Source organism: Somniosus microcephalus, chromosome 10 (assembly GCF_052327205.1).
Source record: "Somniosus microcephalus isolate GS21.2 chromosome 10, FLI_Smic_1.0, whole genome shotgun sequence".
Taxonomy (NCBI): Eukaryota; Metazoa; Chordata; class Chondrichthyes; order Squaliformes; family Somniosidae; genus Somniosus; species Somniosus microcephalus.
The window spans coordinates 207,129,846-207,156,024 of NC_140996.1; the positions used below are offsets into that span (position 1 = coordinate 207,129,846).

General features: G+C 45.8%; 1 protein-coding gene across 1 annotated transcript in view; it reads left to right on the plus strand.

The window, feature by feature from the left end:
- The first annotated feature begins 303 nt into the window (after positions 1-303).
- Positions 304-26,179, plus strand: part of cnga3a (cyclic nucleotide gated channel subunit alpha 3a) — a 65,090-nt gene continuing 39,214 nt past the window's right edge. Inside the window, exons 1-3 of the mRNA XM_085999538.1 lie at positions 304-441; positions 15,940-16,056; positions 17,192-17,371. Coding sequence (XP_085855664.1) covers positions 341-441; positions 15,940-16,056; positions 17,192-17,371 — 398 coding nt within the window. The 5' untranslated portion in view covers positions 304-340. The remainder of the gene's footprint in view (positions 442-15,939; positions 16,057-17,191; positions 17,372-26,179) is intronic.

Here is a 26,179-nt window from a genome sequence, read left to right on the forward strand (position 1 = left end):
AGGGTGGTGGGGTCTGGAACTCACTGCCTGAAAGGGTGGTAGAGGCAGAAACCCTCATCACATTTAAAAAGTACTTGGATATGCACTTGAAGTGCCATAACCTACAAGACTAGGGACCAAGAGCTGGAAAGTAGGATAGCTCTTTATCAGCTCTCACAGGCATGATATGTCAAATGGCCTCCTTCTGTGCTGTAAATTTCTGATTCTATGATTCTACAAAAAATTGTCAGTTCTGATTGTGACAGTTCATCAGTCACAGAAATGCATTGATCTGATGATTGCTCCATCTTTTTTACCAGGTGCAGATCCAACTTGTGCTTTGTGAGAGGGGCTGTACGAGATGGCTACAATTAGCACCCAGCGGTCATATCCACCCGTTCACAGACTCTCGGTCAGGAATAATGACGATGAGCTGGAGAGAATAGAAAATGGCAACAGCAGGTACATTAAACCTTTTGGATCTCCATTGTTCAGCCTATTCATGCCACAGACAAATGTGTACAATGGGAAAATGCCAGGTATCATAACAGTTAATACGATAGCAAAATACTGCAGATGCTGGAAATCCAAAATAACAACAGAAAATGCTGGAAAAACTCAGCAGGCCAGGCAACATCCGTGGAGAGAAATTAGAGTCAACGTTTCAGGTCATAACCCTTTATCAAGACTAAAGAGGCACAGGGAATGAAATAGATTAAGCGGCCAGGCTGGGCGAGAACAAAAGAGAAGAGACATTAAGAGGTATTCAAAACGAGATGAGATGGTGATAGGACAGTGGAGACAAAAGGCAGCTCAGATTAGGTGTGAAATGCGCTGGCAGAATGGGAGACAGCTGCCATGTGGGAGAGAGAAAAAAAGGAAAGGGGGGGTGGGGAAACCAAAACAAAGGGGTGGATAAAAAATACAAGTAAAAATGTAATAGGGGCCGAGGTTATGATCTGAAATTGTTGAACTCGATATTGAGTCCGGAAGGCTGTAAAGTGCCTAATCGGAAGATGAGGTGCTGTTCCTCGAGTTTACATTGAGCTTCCGTGGAACAATGCAAGAGGCCAAGGACGGTGAGGTCTGAGTGGGAATGGAGCGGTGAATTAAAATGACAGGCGACTGGAAGCTCGGGGTCACCCAAACGGACTGAACGGAGGTGTTCTGCAAAGCGGTCACCCAATCTGCGTTTGGTCTCCCCAATGTAGAGGAGACCACATCGTGAGCAGCTACCTCCAAAGTGATCCCACCACCAAACTCATCTTCCCCTCCCCTCCCCTTTCAGCATTCCGTAGGGACCGCTCCCTCCGAGACACCCTAGTCCACTCCTCTATCACCCCCAGCACCCCTTCCCCTTCGCCAGGCACCTTCCCGTGCAAGTGCAGGAGATGTAACACCTGCCCTTATACCTCCCCCCTTCCCACTGTCCAGGGCCCCAAACACCCCTTCCAGGTGAAACAGCGATTTACTTGTACTTCTTGCAATCTAGTATACTGTATTCGCTGCTCACGATGTGGTCTCCTCTACATTGGGGAGACCAAACGCAGATTGGGTGACCGCTTTGCGGAACACCTCCGTTCAGTCCATAAGGGTGACCCCGAGCTTCTGGTCGCCTGTCATTTTAATTCACCGCCCCATTCCCACTCGGACCTCACCGTCCTTGGCCTCTTGCATTGTTCCACGGAAGCTCAACGTAAACTCGAGGAACAGCACCTCATCTTCCGATTAGGCACTTTACAGCCTTCCGGACTCAATATCGAGTTCAACAATTTCAGATCATAACCTCGGCCCCTATTACATTTTTACTTGTATTTTTTATCCACACCTTTGTTTTGGTTTCCCCCCCTTTCCTTTTTTTTTCTCTCTCCTACATGGCAGCTGTCTCCAATTCTGCCAGCGCATTTCACACCTAATCTAGAGCCGTCTTTTGTCTCCAGTAGTCCTATCACCATCTCGTCTCGTTTTGAATACCTCTTAATGTCTCTTCTTCTCTTTTGTTCTCTCCCAGCCTGGCCTCTTAATCTATTTCATTCCCTGTGCCTCTTTAGTCTTGATAAAGGGTTTTGACCCGAAACGTTGACTCTAATTTCTCTCCACGGATGTTGCCTGGCCTGCTGAGTTTTTCCAGCATTTTCTGTTACCATAACAGTTAACTCTGTCTCCACTCAGGATTTTCTAATTTGGTTTCCTTGTTTGGCAGGATACATAGAAGTTCCCTAAAGTCCAAATAACTGCTAGCATCAAGTAAATAGTAATTCCGGTCCCAACGCGTGAGTACAGACGGGGTACTCACACGTGGGCCCATTGGAAGTGCCAGATTTCAGCATGCACAGCGCATGCGCGGAAAACCGGCATTTCCTCTCCTCTGAACCAAGGGGCTAAGAGGCGGTTCCCTAGCGACGTTTGAGGCAGCGCGCACGCGTTGAACTTCGTTTTTTTTGACAGGTTTGTCCGTGCGTGAAGGCCTCTACTTTTTACGAATGTAAAAAGCAGACGTAAGGACTTAATTTTAAAAGGTAAGTGGTGTAATAATTAAAGTTAGAAATTTTTTTCCACAGGTTATTATTTTTAAAGAATTTACAGTAAGGTAAGTGTATTTTTGGACCCGATTTATTGGAAAAAAAAATTTGGCAGAAATTTGAATAATTGTTTAAAATAGTTTTTTAAAGTTATTAATAGTTAATTTAATTATTGGAATGCTTTTTTAACTTTTATTTAAATTTAAGTAGTGTTTTGGGCGCCCGGACTTTTCATGAGTTTGACAGGTCTTATGTCTAACGCATGAATGGACTTTTGTAAACTCCCATTGGTTGCCCAGTGCTCACGTGATCCCAGCCGGCTCATCACACTAAGTACGCCGCTGGATCACGCACGCACAGCGCGCTGGGAGCTGAACCGGGCCACAGACCGGAAATCCACGCAGACCCAGTCTTCAAATGTCAGCGCGATATGTAAGTGTAGGTCGGGGGCTTGCACCCGTGGGAAGCCCCCGACCCGAATTTCTGGGACAATATATTTTAAGTGTCAAGACCATGCACAATACAAAATAACCTTTATTAGAATTTCGTTAGCTGTCCAATATGACTTATCATGGCTTTACACGCGAATCAGCTTTAGTTTACCAAGAGTAGAAGGGAAGTAAATTAGTAAGTCAAGTTTATGTGACTGCAGAAAGATGTTTGTAATTTAGGAAACATATGGTAGCTACGTTCAGCTAGTCTAGGAAAGACGTATGATGCTTTCTTCTATCACGAGGCGGTAATTGCAAGTCTGTGGTCCAGTGCTGACGATAAGAACATAAGAACTTAAGAAATAGGAGCAGGAGTCGGCCATTTGGCCCCTCGAGCCTGCCCCGCCATACAATTAGATCAACGCTGCTCTGGTCTTGGCCTCAATACCTCTTTCCCGCCCACTCCCCATAACCCTTGACTCGCCTGTAGCTCAAATATATGTCTATCTCCACCTTGAATATATTCACAGCTCTCTGGGGTAGAGAATTCCAAAGATTCACGACCCTCTGAGAGAAGAAATTCCTCCTCATCTCCATTTTAAATGGGCGACCCCTTATTCTGAAACTCTGCCCCCTAGTTCTAGATTCCCCCACGAGGGGAAACACCCTCCCTGCATCTACTCTGTCAAGCCCCCTCAGAATCTTATATGTTTCAATAAGTTCACCTCTCATCCTTCTAAACTCCAATGAGGATAGGCCCAACCTGCACAACCTTTCTTCATAAGACAACCCCTTCAACTCAGGAATCAACCTTGTGAACCTTCTCTGAACTGTCTCCAATACAAGTATATCCCTCCTTAAATAAGGAGACTATAGTACTCTGGGATGTTATGATTAAGGTTATCCACCAGGTGGTGCTGTAGCCAATGCTGCTACTAAGGTCAGAGGTTTGCTTCCTGTATAGGTCAGCACAAGGTGGAATGCCAGGATGCTGATGAAGGCTGTCTGTAAACGTGTTTCCCAGTTGTTAATAAAGTACTCGTGTTAATTCTAACATCTAGCCTCTTTGAGTTCCTTGTTCCACTTTCTGGATTTATCACATTTGGCGACGAGGCAACTAAAGGACCCTGCATAAAGAAGAAAAGTCTGCCGGGACGTTTAAACAACAAAATCATGAGCTAAAGTTAGCTACAAGCTGGAAGAGAGCATGGCTGCCACGGTAGGAACGGTTTCCGCTTTTGATATTCAAGCACAAACCTGGGAAGAATACTGTGAAGTGTTGGGTTATTTTTTCGAAGCAAATGAAATAAATGATGCCGGAAAAAGGAAAACCATTCTGCTTAGTTCAGTGGGAAGCCAAACCTACAGTTTGATGAAAAATCTGCTCAGTCCTGAAAAGCCTGGAGACAGCACGGTGGCATAGTGGTTAGCACTGTTGCCTCACAGCACCAGGGACCTGGGTTCGAATCCGGCCTCGGGTGACTGTCTGTGTGGAGTTTGCACATTCTCCCCGTGTTTGCGTGGGTTTTCTCCGGGTGCTCCGGTTTCCTCCCACAGTCCAAAGATGTGCGGGTTAGGTTGATTGGCTATGATAAATTGACCCTTAGTGTTAGGGGGATTAAATACATGGGGTTACAGGGATAGGGTGGGATATGTGTTGGTGTAGGGGTTACGGGAATCGGGTGGGATATGTGTCGGTGCAGACTCGATGGGCCGAAATGGCCTCTATCTGCACTGTGGGGTTTCTGTGATTCTGTGATTCTGAAATCATTTGTTGAATTAGTGGCTTTGCTAAAAGAACATTTCAACCCTAAGCCTAGTGAAATTGTACAGTGGTTCAAGTTTAATTCAAGGAACAGGAAAGAGGAAGAGAGCGTAATGGACTATGTAGTGGTGTTGCGTAAATTAGCACAAGATTGCAATTATGGGAACAACCTGAAGGAAATGCTGCGAGATAGGCTAGTTTGCGGCATTATGGACAACCGAATGCAGCGTAGATTATTATCCGAGACTGGGCTTACTTATGAAAAAGCATTGGAACTTGCTCAAGCCATAGAGACAGCGAACCGAGATGTAAAAGAAATACAGGGTTCAGACAGGGCTAATGCTATGCAAGTTGCAGGTCAGGTTGTTGTGCACAAGTTGAACATGCGTCAGAAACCACAACGTGAGCATGTGAAGGCATGTTATAGATGCAAGGGAGATCACCTGGCGAGTGAATGCCGGTTTCTGGAGGAAAAGTGCTACAAATGTGGGAAACAAGGACACATAAAACAAGCTTGCAGGGCGAAATCACCTGTGGAGGAATCCAAACCAAAAGGGGGAGGACAGCAAAACCAAGGGAGAGAAGTGAAAAAACATGGAGCACACCACATCAGTGGGGAAGCTGAGGAAGAAGAGGACATGTTCATAATGTATAGCATGTTAGAGAACATTCCAAAAGTGGCTCCTATCACATTGCAACTGAGAGTAAATGAATCTAAGGTGAACTTTGAAGTGGATACAGGGTGCGGCGTGACCATAATGAACAAGGCAGAGTACAGGTAGACTATCCTTTATCCGAAAACCTCGGGACCAGCCGAGTTTCGGATAAAGGAGAATTTCGGATTTCGGAAGGTGGGTTGGCGGGGGTCGGCGGGGGGTCGTGCGCACGACTTACGCTGACGCTCAGCGTAAGTCAGTCAGGGTCGGCGGGGGTCGGGGCTGGCGGGGTACGCGGGGGGGGTCGGCGGTTGTCGGGGTCCGCGGGGGGGTCGGCGGTTGTCGGGGCTGGCGGGGTCGGCGGTTGTCGGGGCTGGCGGGGTCCGCGGGGGGGTCGGCGGTTGTCGGGGCTGGCGGGGTCGGCGGTTGTCGGGGCTGGCGGGGTCCGCGGGGGGGTCGGCGGTTGTCGGGGCTGGCGGGGTCGGCGGTTGTCGGGGCTGGCGGGGTCGGCGGGGGGTCGTGCGCACGACTTACCCTTTATCCGAACTTCCGCAACCGGAACCCTCTAAAAACCGTTTTTTCGTTCAGCGTAAGTCGCACGCACGACTTACGCTGAACGAAAAAACCTTCGGTTTTTAGAGGGTTTCGGTTTTCGGAAGTCCGGATAAAGGGTAGTCTACCTGTACTCAAAATTGTGGAACCATGCAAAAGTTCCAGAGTTAAAGCCTTGCTCCCTGCATCTTAAAACATATACAGGTGAATGAGTAGCGACATTAGGTAGAGCTAAGGTAACTGTGCAACACAGGGACACAGTGGAACAGCTACCTGTAGTTATAGTATCGGGTACCGGACCAAACCTGTTAGGTCGGGGCTGGATAAAAGAACTTAAATTAGACTGGGGAGCAGTACATCAAATAGATGCGGGTAAACAGTTGACTTTGCAAGAAGTATTGAGTGAACATGAGAGTGTGTTCAAGGAGGAACTTGGCACATTTAATGGCCCCCCAGCTAAGATTTATGTAGACAAGGAGGCACCACCAAGGTTTTTTAAACAACGACCTGTGCCTTATGCCATGAAGCCAAAGGTAGAGGCTGAGCTTGACCGTCTATTGAGAGAGAACATACTGGAGCCGGTGAAATGTTCGGAATGGGCAGCTCCCATTGTACCTGTGTTAAAACCGGACAATTCGGTAAGACTCTGTGGAGACTATAAATTGACTGTCAATCGGGTGTCCAAACTAGAGCAGTATCCTATTCCCAAAACAGAGGATCTCTTTGCAAACCTGGCTGGAGGAAAGAAATTCACAAAGTTGGATATGAGTCATGCCTACTTGCAGATTACACTGGATGATGAATCAAAGAAGTATGTCACCATAAATACACACAAGGGCTTGTTTACATATAACCACTTACCGTTTGGTGTCTCATCTAGTCCAGCTACCTTCCAGAGGACAATCGAAGATGTACTGCAAGGGATTCCACATGTTTCCATCTATCTGGATGACATTCTGGTGACGGGAAGAACCGACCAGGAGCATCTGAGCACTCTGAGAGAGGTACTACAGAGATTGGAGAGGGCAGGGTTCCGGCTCAAGAGGAGTAAGTGCACTTTCCTGGGGAATGAGGCAGTGTTCCTGGGACACAGAGTGGACGCCACCGGGCTCCATCCACTCAAGGAGAAGGTACAAGCACTGCAGGACGCCCCTGCTCCTACAAATGTGGCTGAGTTAAAAGCATACCTGGGACTGCTGAACTATTATAACAGGTTTTTTACCAAACTTGTCAGCTGTGTTACCACCTCTTCACAAACTACTGTGCAAGGAGACACAGTGGCAGTGGGGAGAGGAGCAGGGGGTTTCATTTGAACAGTCCAAGAAACTGATGCTGTCATCGGATGTGCTGGTACACTACAATGCAGAGAAATACATCATTCTCTCTTGTGACACTTCACCTTATGGGGTGGGGGCAGTTCTTTCACACTGCATGGAAGATGGAACTGAAAGACCAATAGGGTTTATGTCCCGAACTCTAACACCAGCGGAAAAAATCTATTCCCAGTTAGACAAAGAGAGGTTAGCAGTAATGTTTGGGTTACAGAGGTTCCACAAGTACATATATGGAAGGAAGTTCACCATATGCACTGATCATAAACCTCTTCTCTCTCTTTTCAACGAAATGAAAGCAGTTCCACAGATGGTGTCACCCCGGATCCAGAGGTGGGCAGTGACGTTGAGGGCATATGAGTATGTCATCGTCTACAAGGCGGGCAAGTATCATGGGAACGCAGATGCCTTGAGCCGTCTTCCACTGCCAGGCACACCTATCCGTGCAGCTCCAGAGGACAGAGTTTTGATGTTGGAGGACACTGACACGGCACTAGTGATTGCAGAGCAAGTAAGAACATGGACAGGTAAAGATCCAGTACTGTCTAGAGTTCGAGAATATGTCGTGAGGGGATGGCCACAGCATCCGGAAGGGGCTGACTTCACACCCTACAGTGTCAGGAAAACAGAGCTGAGTGTGCAGGATGGTTGCGTGTTGTGGGGAGCACGAGTGATTATTCCACAGCCAGCATGACAGTCTATCCTAGAACAACTACATCAGTGTCATCCTGGGGCCTCGCGTATGAAAGCCTTGGCTAGGAGTTACTTGTGGTGGCCAAAGCTAGATGAGGAGATAGAAAATCTAGTCAAGACATGCAGCACTTGTCAGGAACACCGGAAGGCACCAGCAGCGGCTCCTCTCCACCCCTGGGAGTGGCCGGATAAACCATGGAGAATTTTGCACTTAGATTATGCGGGTCCATTCATGGCGAAGATGTTCCTCATAATTATTGATGCACATTCCAAATGGATGGATGTTTATCCTGTAAATTCTGCTTCCACCACTACTACTATAGACTGCCTGCGTCGGAGCTTTAGTAATCAAGGGCTACCGGAGATCGTGGTGAGTGACAATGCCACTTGTTTTATGAGTACAGAGACAAAAGAGTTCTTGAGAAAAAATGGCATAGTGCAGGTGACCTCGGCTCCATATCATCTGTCCTTGAATGGGCTTGTGGAGAGAGCCGTACAAACATTTAAGGAGATGATGAAAAAAAGTGCAGAGGGGAGTTTAACAGCCAAAGTGTCACGGGTTCTGTTCAGCTACAGAATAACACCTCAATCCACCACAGGATTCTCTCCTGCTGAGATGTTATTAGGTCGTAGACTACGGTCCACTCTTGACCTTGTCCACCCAGACCTAAAAAGGAAAATGGAAAACAGACAAAACAAACAAAAAGAGAACCATGACAAAAGAACAAAGAGCCGAAGTTTTGGAGAAGGAGATGCGATCCTTACCAGGAATTTCACTTATGGACCAAAGTGGATTCCTGGCTTCATAGACTCAATGACAGGTCCAGTATCATACAAGGTCATGTTGGGAGATGGTAGGGTAGTATGCAGACATGTAGATCAGCTACTTCCCAGACAAGGGGAAATTGAAATGAAGGTTCCAGAGGCAATGACTGAAGAGAGGGTTGCCCCAAGTTATCCAAGTGCATCTGTGGTGCCACCACCAGGGACAGAGATAATTCCACAGGAACCTATCCGTCAAGAGGAAACCATCGTTGCAGAGTCAGATACTCTGAGCACTGCTCAGGAGCAGCTGGTGGCTTCACCACAAACAAGCAGGGACTTTACTGTTAGATGTTCACAAAGGCCTCGCAAGCCACCAGAGAGATTGATGCTGACCTGTTAGATTCGTCAAGTATGGAACATGATGAATGGAGACTCCTTATGTGACCCTTAGGAATGGTTGTTTGTTAAGAAATTCATACTGAAATCTTAAGGGGGGAGAGATATAGTAATCTGGGATGTTATGATTAAGGTTATCCACCAGTTGGTGCTGTAGCCAATGCTGCTACTAAGGTCAGAGGTTTGCTTCCTGTTAAGGTCAGAGGTTTGCTTCCTGTATAGGTCAGCACAAGGTGGAATGCCAGGATGCTGATGCAGGCTGTCTGTAAACATGTTTCCCAGTTGTTAATAAAGTACTCGTGTTAATTCTAACATCTAGCCTCTGAGTTCCTTGTTCCACTTTCTGGATTTATCACAGAGACCAAAACTGCACACAGTACTCTAGGGCCTAGAAATTGAGTTTTGGCTTAGCCAGGGCTTTAGCGCCGGAAGTTAGTGCCGGCGCTAAGTCCCCCTGCGCGCGCCAAAAATTCAGCAGGGCCGCGCCCAAATGGCTGCCAGCGCTACTGAAGGGTCTTTGCGGCGGTAAATCGGCGCTAACTGCCGTTTCGCGCCGCAATTCCGGCGCTGCGGCACCCGATGCGGTGCGGCAGGCTCGGGAAGTGCAGGCCTCCTCCTTCCCTTAAGGAGGAGCTGCCTGCACCCGATCGCGGCCCGCGAAAATCTTTTAAAAAATGAGCCCGGCACCTCGGACAAGTGCCGGGCTTGCTTCTGTTCCGGGGGGGGGGGGGGAAGTCCGGGGAGGGAGCTGCGGCCAGGCGGCCGGCGGGAAAGTGGCCGGCCGCCGCGGGGCCTTTAATGCGCCGGCGCAAAGACTCGTAAGACTCTGTTGCCAGAGTCTTAGTTGCGGCTGTCACGGGCGAGGCGGCCGCAACTGAATTTCGGCGCTGCGGCCCGTCGGCATGGCAACCGGGACGCTGCGCACACCGATGACGTCATCGGTGCCGGCGCAGCGCTACCGGTCTACCGCGGCGTAAGGGCCCCAGGCAATTTCGGCGCCGGCACCAAATGCAGCGCTAGGCCCTCTAGCGCCGCAAAATCGGCGCTAAGGGCACTCAATTTCTAGGCCTAGGTGTGGTCTCACCAGCGCCCTGTACAGTTATAACAAGATATCCCTACTTTTATACTCTATCCCCCTTGCAATAAAAGCCAATATTCCATTTGCCTTCCTAATTACTTGCTGTACCTGCATGCTAACTTTTTGTGTTTCATGTACGAGGACCTCCAGATCCCTCTGTACTACAGCATTTTGTAGTCTCTCTCTATTTAAATAATAATTTGCTTTTTTATTTTCCCTACCAAGGTGGATAACCTCACATTTTCCCACATTATACTCTGTCTGCCAAATTTTTGCCCACTCACTTAACCTCTCTATATCCCTTTGCAGACTCTTTGGGCTGGATTTTACTCATTGAGACGCACTGGCGGCGGGACTGCTGCCTTCCGGGTTCTAGTCCTGCCCCCAGCGACGTCCGACGCACAGACGCTATTTTCCCCTGATTGGCCTTGTTAAGCCCGCCCTGCGGGCTTGCCAGCCAATTAAGGGAAAGCCGGTGTCAGATGACGTCAGTCCCCAGTTCCCCCGTCCCATCCTTTAAAGGACCAACATTCACTTTAGCTACTCTCTTCCCTTTTATATACCTGTAGAATCTCTTACTGTATGTTTTTATATTTTTTGCTAGTTTACTCTCATAATCTATCTTCTCCCTCTTTATTTTTTTAGTCATCCTTTGCTGGTTTCTAAAAATTTCCCAATCCTCTGGCCTACCACTAATTTTCATAACATTCTATGCCTTTTCTTTCAATTTGATTTCATCCTTAACTTCCTTAGTTAGCCACAGGTGGTTCATCCTTCTCGTAGAGTCTTTCTTTCTCACTGGAATAAACCTTTGCTGAGAGTTATGAAATATCTCCTTTAATGTCTGCCACTGCTTATTTACCATCTTACCCTTTAATCTATTTTCCCCAGTCCACTTTAGCTGAAATGAACCAGCCACTATTGTGACATGTTACATTAGATTTGAGCTAGAGTGCCGAGTAGGAAGACTCCTGAAAACACACAGAGAAGCCTGCATCTCAGCCACCTGCTGTGTGACGAAAGTCCTGTGGAAACTTTGTGGTAGCAGAGTTTCTAGTGCCTGGCTTACTTTTGTCTTAATTTTTTAAGAGTTATTTTCACAATCTTTTGGCTTTTTATTCTCCTCCTTCAGCTGGGATGGTCTCTGGACCATGAATGTTTCCACAACAGTTGTCAATGTTGCCCTATATCACCAGACTCCCGAGCGATTCCTCCTCCCACATGAGGTTGAATACTCCGTCCATCAGCTCGGTTAAGAACCAGCAACTTTGGCTAATAAGGATATTGGAGTTCAAATGACAATTAAGCCCAGGTTCTGGATTATTACCTGAGCCACGAGCAAATTTGGCTAGGGTAAATAAAATCAGAGAGTTAAATGCGTGGCTGAAAGGCTGGTGTGAGAGAAATGGGTTTTGCTTCTTGGGACACTGGCACCAGTACTGGGGCAGGAGAGAGCTGTTCCGTTGGGACAGGCTTCACTTGGCCAGTGCTGGGACTAGAATCCTGGTGAATCGAATAACTAGGGCTGTAGAGAGGGCTTTAAACTAATTAGTGGGGGGGAGGTTTCAAGAGAGCAAAAAATAAAAATGTCAGCAGAGAAGGCAATAGAGCAAGGTAGCAGTGGGGGAATTAAAAACCAGAGCATGTCAGGAAGGGACAGAATGTATAAAGATAAAGGTAAAGTAGTAAAGGGGGTAAAAGCAGGAATAAATTGTCACAAAACATATTTAAAAGTTCTTTATCTGAATGCACGCAGCATTCGTAACAAAATAGACGAGTTGACGGTACAAATAATTACACATGGGTATGATCTGGTGGCCATTACAGAAACATGGCTGCAAGGTGACCATGACTGGGAACTAAACATCCAGGGGTATTTGACAATTAGGAAGGACAGACAGAAAGGAAAGGGAGGTGGGGTGGCTATGTTAATAAACGATGGAATCACTGCAATAGTGAGAAATGATATTGGGTCAAAGGATCAGGATAGTTAAACGGTTTGGGTGGAGATAAGGAATAATAAGGGGGAAAAGTCACTAGTGGACGCAGTCTATAGGCCTCCTAACAGTTGCAACTCTGTTCCTCGGAGTATAAATCAGGAAATAGTTGGGGCTTGTAATAAGGGAACAGCTATAATCATGGGGGATTTTAACTTTCATATTGACTAGACAAATCAAATTGGGCAGGGCAGCCTTGAGGAAGAGTTCATAGAGTGCATTAGGGACGGGTTCCTTGAGCAGTATGTTACTGAACCAACCAGGGGGCAGGCAATCTTAGATCTGGTCCTGTGTAATGAGACAGGATTAATAAAAAAATGTCCTAGTAAAGGATCCCCTTGGAATGAGTGACCATAACATGGTTGAATTCCAAATTCAGTTGGAGGGTGAGAGAGTTGGATCTCAAACCAGCGTACTAAGCTTAAATAAAGGAGACTATGAAGGTATGAGAGCAGAGTTGACTAAAGTGGACTGGGAAAATAGATTAAGGTGTAAGACGGTACATGAGCAGTGGTGTACATTCAAGGAGATATTTCACAACTTTCAAGAAAAATATATTCCACTGAGGAAAAAGGGGCGTAAAAGAAAAGACAGCCATCCGTGGCTAAGTAAAGTAATAAAGGATAGTATCCGACTGAAAACAAGGGCACATAAAGTAGCCAAATCTAGTGGGAGGACAGAAGATTGGGAAGCATTTAAAAGCCAGCAAAGAATAACTAAAAGATTAATTAAGAAAGGGAAGATAGATTATGAAAGTAAACTAGCAAAAAATATAAAAACAGATAGCAAGAGTTTCTACAGTTATATAAAAAGAAAAAGGGTGGCTAAAGTGAATGTTGGTCCCTTAGAAGACGAGACCGGGAAATTAGTGGTGGGGAACATGGCGAGGGCAAAAACGCTGAACAAATATTTTGTATCAGTCTTTACAGTAGAGGACATTAAAAATATCCCAACACTGGACAAACAGGGGGCTATGGGGGGGAGGAGCTAAACACGATTAAAATCACTAAGGAGGTGGTACTCGGTAAGATAATGGGACTAAAGGCGGTTAAATCCCCTGGACCTGATGGCTTACATCCTAGGGTCTTGAGAGAAGTGGCGGTGGGGATTGCGGATGCATTAGTGGTAATTTTCCAAAACTCCCTGGATTCAGGTAAGGTCCCAGCAGATTGGAAAACTGCTAATGTAACACCCTTATTTAAAAAGGGAAGTAGACAAAAGGCTGGAAACTATAGACCAGTTAGCCTAACATCTGTGGTTGGTAAAATGTTGGAGTCCATTATTAAGGAAGCAGTAACAGGACATTTGGATAAGCATAATTTAATCGGACAGAGTCAGCATGGTTTTATGAAGGGGAAGTCATGTTTGACAAATTTGCTTGAATTCTTTGAGGATGTAACATACAGGGTGGATAAAGGGGAACCAGTGGGTGTGGTGTATTTGGACTTCCAAAAGGCATTTGACAAGGTGCCACACAAAAGATTACTGCACAAGATAAAAAATCATGGGATTGGGGGTAATATACTGGCATGGGTGGAAGATTGGCTATCTAACAGAAAACAGAGAGTTGGGATAAATGGTTCATTCTCGGGTTGGCAATCTGTGACTAGTGGTGTTCCGCAGGGGTCAGTGCTGGGACCCCAACTCGTTACAATCTATATTAACGATTTGGAGGAAGGGACTGAGTGCAACATGTCCAAGTTTGCCGATGATACAAAGATGGGAGGGTAAGCAGTGAGTGAGGAGGACATAAAAAACCTGCAAAAGGACATAGACAGGCTAAGTGAGTGGGCAGAAATTTGGCAGATGGAATATAATGTTGGAAAGTGTGAGGTTATGCACTTTGGCAGAAAAAATCAAAGAGCAAGTTATTATCTAAATGGAGAGAAACTGCAAAGTGCTACAGTACAAAGGGATCTGGGGGTCCTGGTGCATGAAACACAGAAGGTTAGTATGCAGGTACAGCAGGCGATCAGGAAGGCCAATGGAATCTTGGCTTTTATTGCAAAAGGGATGGAGTATAAAAGCAGGGAAGTTTTGCTTCAGTTATACAGGGTACTGGTGAGGCCACACCTGGAATACTGCGTACAGTTTTGGTTTCCATATTTAAGAAAAGATATACTTGCTCTCGAGGCAGTTCAGAGAAGGTTCACTTGGTTGATTCCGGAGATGAGGGGGTTGACTTATGAGGAAAGGTTGAGTAGGTTGGGCCTCTACTCATTGGAATTCAGAAGAATGAGAGGCGATCTTATCGAAACATATAAGATTGTGAGGGGGCTTGATTGGGTGGATGCGGAGAGGATGTTTCCACTGATGGGTGAGACTAGAACTAGGGGGCCATAATCTTAGAATAAGGGGCTGCCCTTTCAAAACTGAGATGAGGAGAAACTTCTTCGCTCAGAGGGTAGTAAATCTATGGAATTTGCTACCTCAGAGAGCTGTGGAAGCTGCGACATTAAATGAATTTAAAACGGAGATAGACAGTTTTCTAGCTGATAAGGGAATTAGGGGTTACGGGGAGCAGGCAGGGAAGTGGACGTGAGTCTAGTTTCGGATCAGCCATGATCCTATTGAATGGCGGAGCAGGCCCGAGGGGCCGTATGGCCTACTCCTGCTCCTACTTCTTATGTTCTTATGTTCTTAGAATGAGCGTGCATCACTCCCACCAATGGAACTGCCAGTCCTAGCATTGCTGGCGGTGGTTGTGCTGTTAGCCAACAGGAAAATATTCATGTTAAAATGCAGCCCCAACAATAAGTTTTTTGTTGGTTGCCAAAAGTAACAATAGTAGTTCACCATGTCATTGTTCAAGAGTTTTCGGGCTTTTCTTTGCTCTTTTAAACGTTATACTCTGTAGGGGGTTTTAATTACAGGAAAGGGTTGTTTGACCCAATGAGCTTGTCCCGCCACCTTGTCAGAATACCTCTTCTTGCTTCAGAAACACATTCTCCAATTGTTTCTTGACCCTGTTTATGCTGTCATCTTTCAATAGCTGTCACTGGTAACTTATTCCATAAGTCTATCAATGTGTGGGTGAAAATGGTCTGCCCGACTTCCTTTATACTCCTAATTCCCTGATTTTTAACTTAGGTTCTCTGGCATTTGAGCTCGTTGCCACGATGAACAATTTGACTGGATCAACTTTGTCAATTCGCAAATAGTATAACCATAATATCAAAGGCAGGCCATTCAGCCTATCTAGCTTATCCTTCCATAGAAACCTACATTCTACCAATACAAATTTCCCTTGTAATCTTGAAAACTCAATCTTCTCCTTTCCAAAGCTAACTGCCTCAACCTTTCCTCATAACTTAAATTCCAAATACCCAGAATCTTCTTTGTTATTTGCCACTGTATTCTCATGAGCAATACTTGCCTTTACCTATTTCTTAATAATATATATATATGTGTGTGTGACAAGATGCTAATGCACAAAAACTGCTGTATTGAAGCAGTTGGATTCCCGGTCAGTCCCAACAATTCAATTCTAAGCAATCCATACTGTTTTTCAAGGAACAGCAGATCAAGTCTGTAAGAACCCAAAAGTGAATGAATCTATCACTGACTTGTTCTCACTTCATTGATTGTTTCGACCTCAGTATGACGTTTGAGGCATTTTAACTTAACAAACACAATTTGCAACTGTTTCTTTTTAATTCCACTTTTCATTGAAGAAAGGTGGTCTGGTGGCTAAGAAAAATCTGTCAATTATACTTTGAATTTGAGGATGATTTCCTAAACCATGATCCTTATTTCTGATTGCTTGCTGCTTAGGGCTCACTCATTGTGTGAGGACACATCTTCCGAGCTGCAGGGAGTGATCTCCGTAGAGACCAAAGGACAGCCTGAATCCCGCCGGAGTTCTTTCACAGGCAGAGGAGCTCTAGCCAGGTAGTGTCACCATCTCTACAAACTGCTCTGGTAAGATAAAGCAGGTTAAATGGGATTGTATAAAACCAGCCTCTGAGGGAGGCCTAAATCAGCATAACGAAGAAGGTCCAAATGGGCTCCTTATGTGCTATAATCTCTGTTTCTAAAATAAATATATAGGATTAATTCAAATTTTTAACTACAACATTTCCCCCCCCATCCTATATTTATTTGCTTATGGGATCTGGGCGTCGCTGGCAAGGCCAGCATTTCTTACCCATCCCTAATTGCCCTTGAGAAGGTGGTGGTGAGCCACCTTCTTGAACCGCTGCAGTCCATGTGGTGAAGGTACTCCCACAGTGCTGTTAGGGAGGGAGTTCCAGGATTTTGACCCAGCGACGATGAAGGATCTGCATATACTTCTAAGTCAGGATGGTGTGTGACTTGGAGGGGAACTTGGAGGTGGTGGTGTTCCCATGCACCTGCTGCCCTTGTCCTTTTAGGTGGAAGAGGTCGCGGGTTTGGGAGGTGCTGCTGAAGAAGCCTTGGCGAGTTGCTGCAGTGCATCTTGTAGATGGTACACACTGCAGCCATGGTGCGCTGGTGGTGAAGGGAGTGAATATTTATGGTGGTGGATGGGGTGCCAATCAAACGGGCTGCTTTGTCCTGGATGGTGTTGAGTTTCTTGAGTGTTGTTGCAGCTGCACTCATCCAGGCAAGTGGAGAGTATTCCATCACATTCCTTACTTGTGCCTTGTAGATGGTGGAAGGGCTTTGGGGAGTCAGGAGGTGAGACACTCACTGCAGAATACCTAGCCTCTGACCTGCTCTTGTTGCCACAGTACTTATGTTTGCTATAAGTTATAATGCAGTATATTAAAGCAGAAGGCTTTATCACTGATAATCAAGCAAAACTCCAGAATAACTACCTAAGCTGTCTAACCTAATATCCTACTTTATATATGCTTGACACTTGACATCATGTCCTCTTTAAAGTAACAGACAAATATTAAACAATGTAAAATACAAAATCCAGAACACAGTCAGTATAATGCAATGCATTGAAGTGAAAGAGCCAGTGGAGAGTTTGGTGATGTCAACAGCTGCGTGTAGACACTTTGCTCTGCATCTGTAACCTAGCAAATTCTTTCTCTAGGTTAACTCATTTCATCCTCATGCTGAGGAACTGGACAACTCGGCACATGCACAATGAAGATCAGAGACCGGATTCATTCTTAGAACGCTTTCGAGGACCAGAGATGAAGGACGTGTCAAGCCGGGAGAGCAACACCCAGTCAGCTGTGGGCAATCCGGAGCATCAAGGCAGGAGTAAAAAGTAAGTTCCACTCCACACCATTGCAGCTTTTATGAAAGATTGGCTAAGGTGATCCCAAAGGTTGTCAAGAATCAAACCAAAATTCAAACCAAATGAAGCATTTGAAAGCCAGTCTGTTCTCCATTACTGACCTTAATTACAGACTAGCTTTGACTAAAATGCATTCTTCAGATAGAGCTGATTAATGTATTCCAGATTGATGCCAAGGGTATAACAGCCCAATTACATGGCTGGTCTTCTGCTGGCACCAGTTTGGAATGTATTTGAGTATAACCTGGCTTGACCCATTCCACATCCTGCAACCAAACAGCTTATTGATGCTCCCTGCCTGATCTGCTGAGTATTTCCAACATTTTCTGTTTATATTTCATACTGCTTATTGGGTTGCTTCATTTCCCATTTTGTGTCATTTGTTACAGCCAGTCCAACCCTTCTACTGTTGCCAGTGCTTATCTATAAGAAATAAAAATCTAATTAAAACTGTTGGCATGAATGCCGGAACTAATGATTTCTATGCTGGCTGACTGAAAGCATGTAGTACAACTGGGACAGATGCACTCAATCTGCCCCTTGCAGATTCCAAACATTGAGCTCAAGGCCGAGGGCTGTTGATGATATTCACGGCCAAAGGCTTAATGCAGTTATATGTCATTGCTGTACCTGTAGAAAGGGAAATGTCATACAATGGGATCAGTGCTGGGGCCTCAACTATTTACAATCTATATTAATGACTTGGATGAAGGGACCGAGTGTACTGTAGCCAAATTTGCTGATGATACAAAGACAGGTGGGAAAGCAAGTTGTGAAGAGGACACAAAGAATCTGCAAAGGGATATAGACAGGCTAAGTGAGTGGGCAAGCACTTGACAGATGGAGTATAATGTGGGAAAGTGTAAGGTTATCCACTTTGGTAAGAAAAAGAAAAAAGCAAATTATTATTTAATTGGAGGGAGATTACAAAATGCTGCAGTACAGAGGGACCTGGGGGTCCTTGTGCATGAAACACAAAAAATTAGCATGCAGGTACAGCAAGTAATCAGGAAGGCAAATGGAATGTTGGCCTTTATTTCAAGGGGGGTGGAGTATAAAAGCAGGGAAGTCCTGCTACAACTGTACAGGGCACTGGTGAGACCACACCTGGAGTACAGTTTTGGTCTCCTTATTTAAGGAGGGATATACTTGCATTGGAGGCAGTTCAGAGAAAGTTCACGAGGTTGATTCCTGAGAAGAAAGGATTGACTTATGAAGAAAGGTTGAGCAGGTTGGACCTATACTCATTGGAGTCTAGAAGAATGAGAGGTGATCTTATTGAAACATATAAGATACTGAGGGGGCTTGACAAGGTAGATGCAGAGAGGATGTTTCCCCTCGTGGAGAAATCTAGAACTCGGGGGCATAGTTTTAGAATAAGGGGTCGCCCATTTAAAACGGAGATGAGGAGGAATTTCTTCTCTCAGAGGGTCGTAAATCTGTGGAATTCTCTGCCCCAGAGAGCTGTGGAGGCTGGGTCATTAAATATATTTAAGGTAGCGAGAGACAGATTTTTGAACAATAAGGGAGTGAAGGGTTATGGGGAACGGAGTGGGCAGGGAAATGGAGCTGAGCCCAAGATTAGATCAGCCATGACCTTATTGAATGGCGAAGACGGCTCGAAGGGGCAAATGGCCTACTCCTGCTCCTATTTCTTATGTAATTTTCCAACCTTTCACACTGGTAAAGGGCTAAAAAGCTAGGAGACATAACTTCAATTTAAAAGTTAGAAGCAAATAAAGGAATTCAGGCAGAACTATTTCCCACTAAGGGTAACGGATTATATGGAATTAAAAAAAAAAAATGTTATTCATTGATGGGATGTGGGCGTCGCTGGCTGGCTAGGCCTGCATTTGGTGCCCATCCCTAATTGCCCTTGAGAAGATGGTGGTGAGCCGCCTTCTTGAACCGCTGCAGTCCATATGGTGTAGGTACACCCACAATGCTGTTAGGAAGGGAGTTCCAGGATTTTGGCCCAGCGACAGTGAAGGAACGGCGATACAGGTCCAAGGCAGGATGGTGTGTGGCTTGGAGGGGAACTTGTAGGTGGTGATGTTCCCATGCGTCTGCTGCCCTTGTCCTTCTAAGTGGTAGAGGTCGCGGGTTTGGAAGGTGCTGTTGAAGGAGCTTTGGCGAGTTGCTGCAGTGCATCTTGTAGATGGTACACACTGCGCCGGTGGTGGAGGGAGTGAATGTTGAAGGTGGTGGATGGAGTGCCAATCAAGCGGGCTGCTTTATCCTGAATGGTGTCGAGCTTCTTGAGTGTTGTTGGAGCTGCACTCATCCAGGCAAGTGGAGAGTATTCCATCACACTCCTGACTTGTGCCTTGTAGATGGTGGAAAGGCTTTGGGGAGTCAGGAGGTGAGACACTCGCCGCAGAATTCCCAGCCTCTGGCCTGCTCTTGTAGCCATAGTATTTATATGGCTGGTCCAGTTCAGTTTCTGATCAATGGTAACCCCCAAGATGTTCATAGTGGGGGATTCAGTGATGGTAATGCCATTGAATGTCAAGGGGAGATGGTTAGAGTCTCGCTTGTTGAAGATGGTCATTGCCTGGCACTTGTGTGGTGCGAATGTTACTTGCCACTTGTCAGCCCAAGTTTGAATGTTGTCCAGGTCTTGCTGCATATGGACACGGACTGCGTCAGTATCTGACGAGTCTCGAATGGTGCTGAACAGTGTGCAATCATCAGCGAGCATCCCCACTTCTGACCTTATGATGGAGGGAAGGTCATTGATGAAACAGCTGAAGATGGTTGGGCCTAGGACACTGCCCTAAGGAACTCTTGCAGTGATGTCATGTGATTGAGATGAATGACCTCCAACAACCACAGCCAACTTCCTTTGTGCTAGGTATGATTCCAACCAATGGAGAGTTTTCCCCTTGATTCCCATTGACTTCAGTTTTGCTAGGGCTCCTTGATGCCACACTCGATCAAATGCTGCTTGATGTCAAGGGCAGTCACTCTCACCTCACCTCTTGAGTTCAGCTCTTTTGTCCATGTTTGGACCAAGGCTGTAATGAGGTCAGGAGCTGAGTGGCCCTGGCGGAACCCAAACTGGGTGTCAGTTAGCAGGTTATTGCTGAGTAAGTGCCGCTTGATAGCACTGTCGACGACACCTTCCATCACTTTGCTGATGATTGAGAGTAGACTGATGGGACGGTAATTGGCCGGGTCGGATTTCTCCTGCTTTTTGTAGACAGGACATACTTGGGCAATTTTCCACATTGCCGGGTAGATGCCAGTGTTGTAGCTGTACTGGAACAGCTTGGCTAGGGCCGCAGCTAGTTCTGGAGCACAAGTCTTCAGTACTATTGCCGGAATGTTGTCAGGGCCCATAGCCTTTGCAGTATCCAGTGTCTTCAGCTGTTTCTTGACATCACGTGGAGTGAATTGAATGGGCTGAAGACTGGCATCTGTGATGCTGGGGACCTCAGGAGGAGGCCGAGATGAATCATCCACTCGGCACTTCTGGCTGAAGATAGTTGCAAATGCTTCAGCCTTGTCTTTTGCACTCACGTGCTGGGCTCCACCATCATTGAGGATGGGGATATTTTTGGAGCCTCCTCCTCCTGTTAACTGTTTAATTGTCCACCACCACTCACGACTGGATGTGGCAGGACTGCAGAGCTTTGATTTGATCCGATGGTTGTGAGATCGCTTAGCTCTGTCTATCGCATGTTGCTTCCGTTGTTTGGCATGCAAGTAGTCCTGTGTTGTAGCCTCACCAGGTTGACACCTCATTTTTCAGTATGCCTGGTGCTGTTCCCGGCATGCTCTCCTGCACTCTTCGTTAAACCAGGGTTGATCTCCCAGCTTGATGGTAATGGTAGAGTGAGGGATATGCCGGGCCATGAGGTTACAGATTGTGGTTGAATACAATTCTGCTGTTGCTGATGGCCCACAGCGCCTCATGGATGCCCAGTTTTGAGTTGCCAGATCTGTTCGAAATCTGTCCCATTTAGCACGGTGGTAGTGCCACACAACACGGTGGAGGGTATCCTCAACATAAATGAGTTACCAGGGAAGACTACTGAAGCAAATAGCATAAGTGGGAATCATGAGGCAACCAGATATGTTTCTGGGGATAGAAAGAATTGTTAGATATCTGTGAGGACAGAAGATAGATTTGAAATCTGCCAAAAAGGGGTATGTTTGTTGGGCCAAATGGTCTTTTCCTCAAATTTCCTATGCCCCTAAATGTATGGCAACAATTACATTCACACCCATATTTTAAAGTATTGGTTTAAAATGTAGATATTGAGCCTGAAGTCTTTACTTTACTGCCTGTACAACAGCAATGGAGCCAGAGCTGGTGCCAAATTCTGAATTGCCACGAGTTAACTGGCAATTTCGAGTGGTTGCATTTTTATCATGTCCATATATTCGAAAATGCTGCAGCTACGGGTTCCTGACAAATGTCAACATCGACAATTGCAACAACAAGGAAGACGAGTGAGTACTCTTCTGTTTCGCCACATTAATCCTAGTCAGAACCTGGTGCATTCCCGGTAGAGTTGTTAATCAACCCGCAGTTGTCCTTTATTAGTGCAGCCCAAACCTTATCCCTAAAACGCTTTGCTGATCTGCCAATTAACTGTGCTCTTGGATCACAGAAGTTCTATTTAGCAGAAGTGAATGAAAATCATTGATATTATATTTCTGTGCTCTGATGAGAACTGTGTTCGGATCAAGTGGACATTTATTGAGACTGAAACGTGTTGCACTGGAAGCCAAACCCTGTGCACCTTTTGGAAATCTGCTTTGCTTCGGTAGCAATGGACTGCTTTGCGTTTCGTGGAAACTGGGAACATCTCCAAAGTAAAGAAAAGAAAAATAAATAAGAAAATAAGGGAAAGAGACTGATTTGTGGTATCCTTTACGGGAAGAAATGCTCTTATTTCCTGCCTCTGTTTGAAAAGGCCGTGAGCGTCCCCTATTGATCAGCCTGGAGTCTGCTGGAGCAGAGTGCCAGCTTTATTGACTCGATCAGTAATCTCCCTGCCTCGTGTGACCCCATTGTTTATGGGATGAGGAGGGGGGAGAATGCATAATGGCCCAGAAATTCGTGTCGGGGGCTTCCCGCGGGTGCAAGCCCCTGACCTACACTTACCTAGCGCGCCGGCAGTTGAGGCCTGGGCCTGCGTGCATTTCCTCTCTGTGGCCCGGTCCAGCTCCCGGCGCGCTGTGCTTGCGTGATCCAGCGGCGTACTTAGTGCGATACGTCGGCTGGGATCACGTGAGCACTGGGCAACCAATCGGAGGAGGGAAAAGTCCATTCATGAGTTTGACAGAAAGAATTGTCAAACTCATGAAAACTCCGGGCGCCCAAAACAGTACTTAACCTTAAAATAAATTTGAAAAAAATCACACTATTTAATTAAACTATAGATAACATTAAATAACAATTTTAAACAATAATTTAAATTTTTGAAAAAAATAATTTTATAAAAAATCGGGGCTAAAAATACACTTACCTTACTGTAAAGTATTAAAAAATAATAAACCTGTGGAAAAAATGTTCTAATTTTAATTAATTGACCACTTACCTTTTAAAATGAAGTCCTTACGTCTGGTTTTTTAATGTGTAAAATGTAGAGGCCTTCATGCACGGGCAAACCTGTAAAAAAAGAGGAAGTTCAACGCGCACGCGCAGACTCCTGCGCGCACGCGTTCGACCTCTGAACCCCTTGGTTCAGAGGATCGGAAATGCCGGTTTCCCGCGCATGCGTAGTGCATGCAAGAAACCGGCACTTCCATCGGGTCCACGCGTGAGTACTCCGTCCGTACTCACGCGTTGGGACCCGAATTTCTGGGCCATAGAATATAGCAGCGCGACTGTTTAGAGAAATAGCATAAAAGTTGTGTGATGACTGAGTAAATCTAAAATCTGATAATTTCACTGGATTAAACAATATGGATAAAAGATGGATTTGCTTATTTAGTGTGGATTTTACAATGGTTATACATATTGATATATTCCCACGGATTAACGCTGTGTAAAAATAGCGCGCACACGAAATGTAGTTTCAAAGGGTTAACCATTCATAAGGATCAAAATTTCTAATCTATGCTTATTAAAGTGAAGCGGAGATATATTACAGAGAACAATGAGGATAATTGGATAGGCAGGCTAGATAGACCAATGGAGGTAGAAATTGGACATTGTTGTGCCCGGTTTACGTAAAATGGGTGCAACCAGGGCCAATTTTGGGAGCTAACGTCCTGCACACAAAGGATGCCTGAAAGACATCCAAAGCGCTAATGGGTGGTGCGATTTTTCAGACCTCTCTGGCGGCCTAAAACAGGCGTTAGCCCCCTTACATATGTAAATGAGGCACCTAGCATCTGTTTTAGGCCCCCTGGCCGATATTCAATGTCGTAGAAGCAGGAGCCTGGCCTGCTCTGCTCGGGATTCTTAAGCAGTCGCTGAGCAACCGGGACCAAAAGGTAAGTGTTTTTTTAAAAACTAAAACCAAGCAAATGTGCTCCCCCTACGCCACACTATACTGATGTTGCCGCTCCACGCACCCTTGGGACTTAACTTTGGATCGCTGGCAGAGAGGCACGAGGCCCGAACTTCACTCAAATGGGCGAACAGTCTGTGGAGTCGGGACAGGCACTGGCAGCTGGCCCAAGTAACATTATTGAGGCCAAATTTGAGGCCAACCTCCAGCCTTCCAGTTCAATGAATTCATACACGGTGGCATAGTGGTTAGCACTGTTGCCTCACAGCGCCAGGGACCCGGGTTCGAATCCGGCCTCGGGTGACTGTCTGTGTGGAGTTTGCACATTCTCCCCGTGTTTGCGTGGGTTTACTCCGGGTGCTCCGGTTTCCTCGCACAGTCCAAAGATGTGCAGGTTAGGTTGATTGGCTATGATAAATTGACCCTTAATGTTGGGGGGATTAAATACGTGGGGTTACGGGGATAGGGTGGGATATGTGTTGGTGTAGGGGTTACGGGGATCGGGTGGGATATGTGTCGGTGCAGGCTCGATGGGCTGAAATGGCCTCTATCTGCACTGTGGGGTTTCTGTGATTCTGTGATACCTCCCCATGGTCCTCTCCTGCCTGACAGACATGTCTACATCACTATAGCCTGCACGTTGCTATTTATTCATGAGCTAATCATGGGCAGACTGAGCGACGATAAATTTCTGGGATTTACTGCTGCAGGTTTACCCAGGATACTGCTGTTTTCAATCTGTGGGGATTATCGCCCACACGATGGGTCAGCCAAGGAGAAGGAAACATCACTAAATCCCCTAAATCAGCTGTGAGCTCTAATCAAGAGCCAGTTATGCAGTTGAAGTAGCACCGTGTAGGATAGATGAACACTAAATCCTGCACTATATGTAAGAAATATATTAGAAACTCCAACATGTAATCTATATTAATTGTATGTTACGAGACAAACCGTGGTCCCCCCCCCCCCAACTTTTCTAGCACATCAGAAAATAGGATTGGGATTTACCATTCATTAGAGTTTTATGTAGGATGCCTGAATTATCTTAACTCCAACTGACGCTCATAATCCAGTCCTTAGAGATTTACTTGTACTTCTCGCAATCTAGTATACTGTATTTGCTGCTCATGATGTGGTCTCCTCTACATTGGGGAGACCAAACACAGATTGGGTGACTGCTTTGCGGAACACCTCCTTTCAGTCCCTAAGGGGGACCCTGAGCTTCCGGTCACCTGTCACTTTAATTCACCGCTCCACTCCCGCTCAGACCTCACCGTCCTCGGCCTCTTGCATTGTTCCACAGAAGCTCAGCGTAAGCTCGAGGAACAGCACCTCGTCTTTCGATTAGGCACTTTACAGCCTTCCGGACTCAACATAGAGTTCAACAATTTCAGATCATAACCTCGGCCCTATCATATATATATATATTTTATCCATACTTTTTGTCTGTGTCTTCTTTTCTTCTCTCCCACATGGCAGCTGTCTTTCATTCTGCCAGCACAATTTACCCTTCATCTAGAGCCATCCTTTGTTTCTTAACCTGTCCCATTACCATCTCCTTTTGCCTTGAATATCTCTTAATGTCTCTTAACCTCTCCTGCCTTCTATCCTATCACAGACCTTCCCTGTTGTTCTTTCATCCCCTCCCCCCTTTCCCAGCCCCTTCACTTGCTTAAAAATCTGTTCCATTTCCTGCTTTTTTCCAGTTCTGATGAAAGGTCATCGACCCGAAACGTTAACTCTGTTTCTCTCTTCACAGATGCTGCCTGACCTGCTGAGAATCTCCAGCATTTTCTGTTTTCATTGGCCCAGAACTTGGTGTCGGGGGCTTGCCGCGCGTGCAAGCCCCCGATCTGCACTCACCCTGCGCGCTGACATCTGAAGCCCGGGCATGCTTGCATTTCCTGTGACAGGCCCGGTTCAGATGTCAACGCGCAGTGCTTACCTGATCCAGCGGCGTAGTTAGTGCGATGTGCCGGCTGGGATCAGGTGAGCACTGTGCAGCCAATCAGGGGAGGGGAAGGTTCATTCATGAGTTTGAGAGTAAGAACTGTCAAACTCATGAAAACTACAGGGGCCCAAAACACTATTTAAACTTTAAATAAACATTTAAAAAACATCCCAATCATTAAATTAAGTATAAATAAGTTAATAAAAAATAATTTAAACAATAATTTTTTTTGTGAAAATTTTTCAATTTTTAATAAAAAGGGTCTAAAACTACCTTATTGTAGATTCTTTAAAATAATAAACCTGTGGAAAAAAAATTCTAAATTACACTAAAACACCACTTACCTGTAAAAATAAA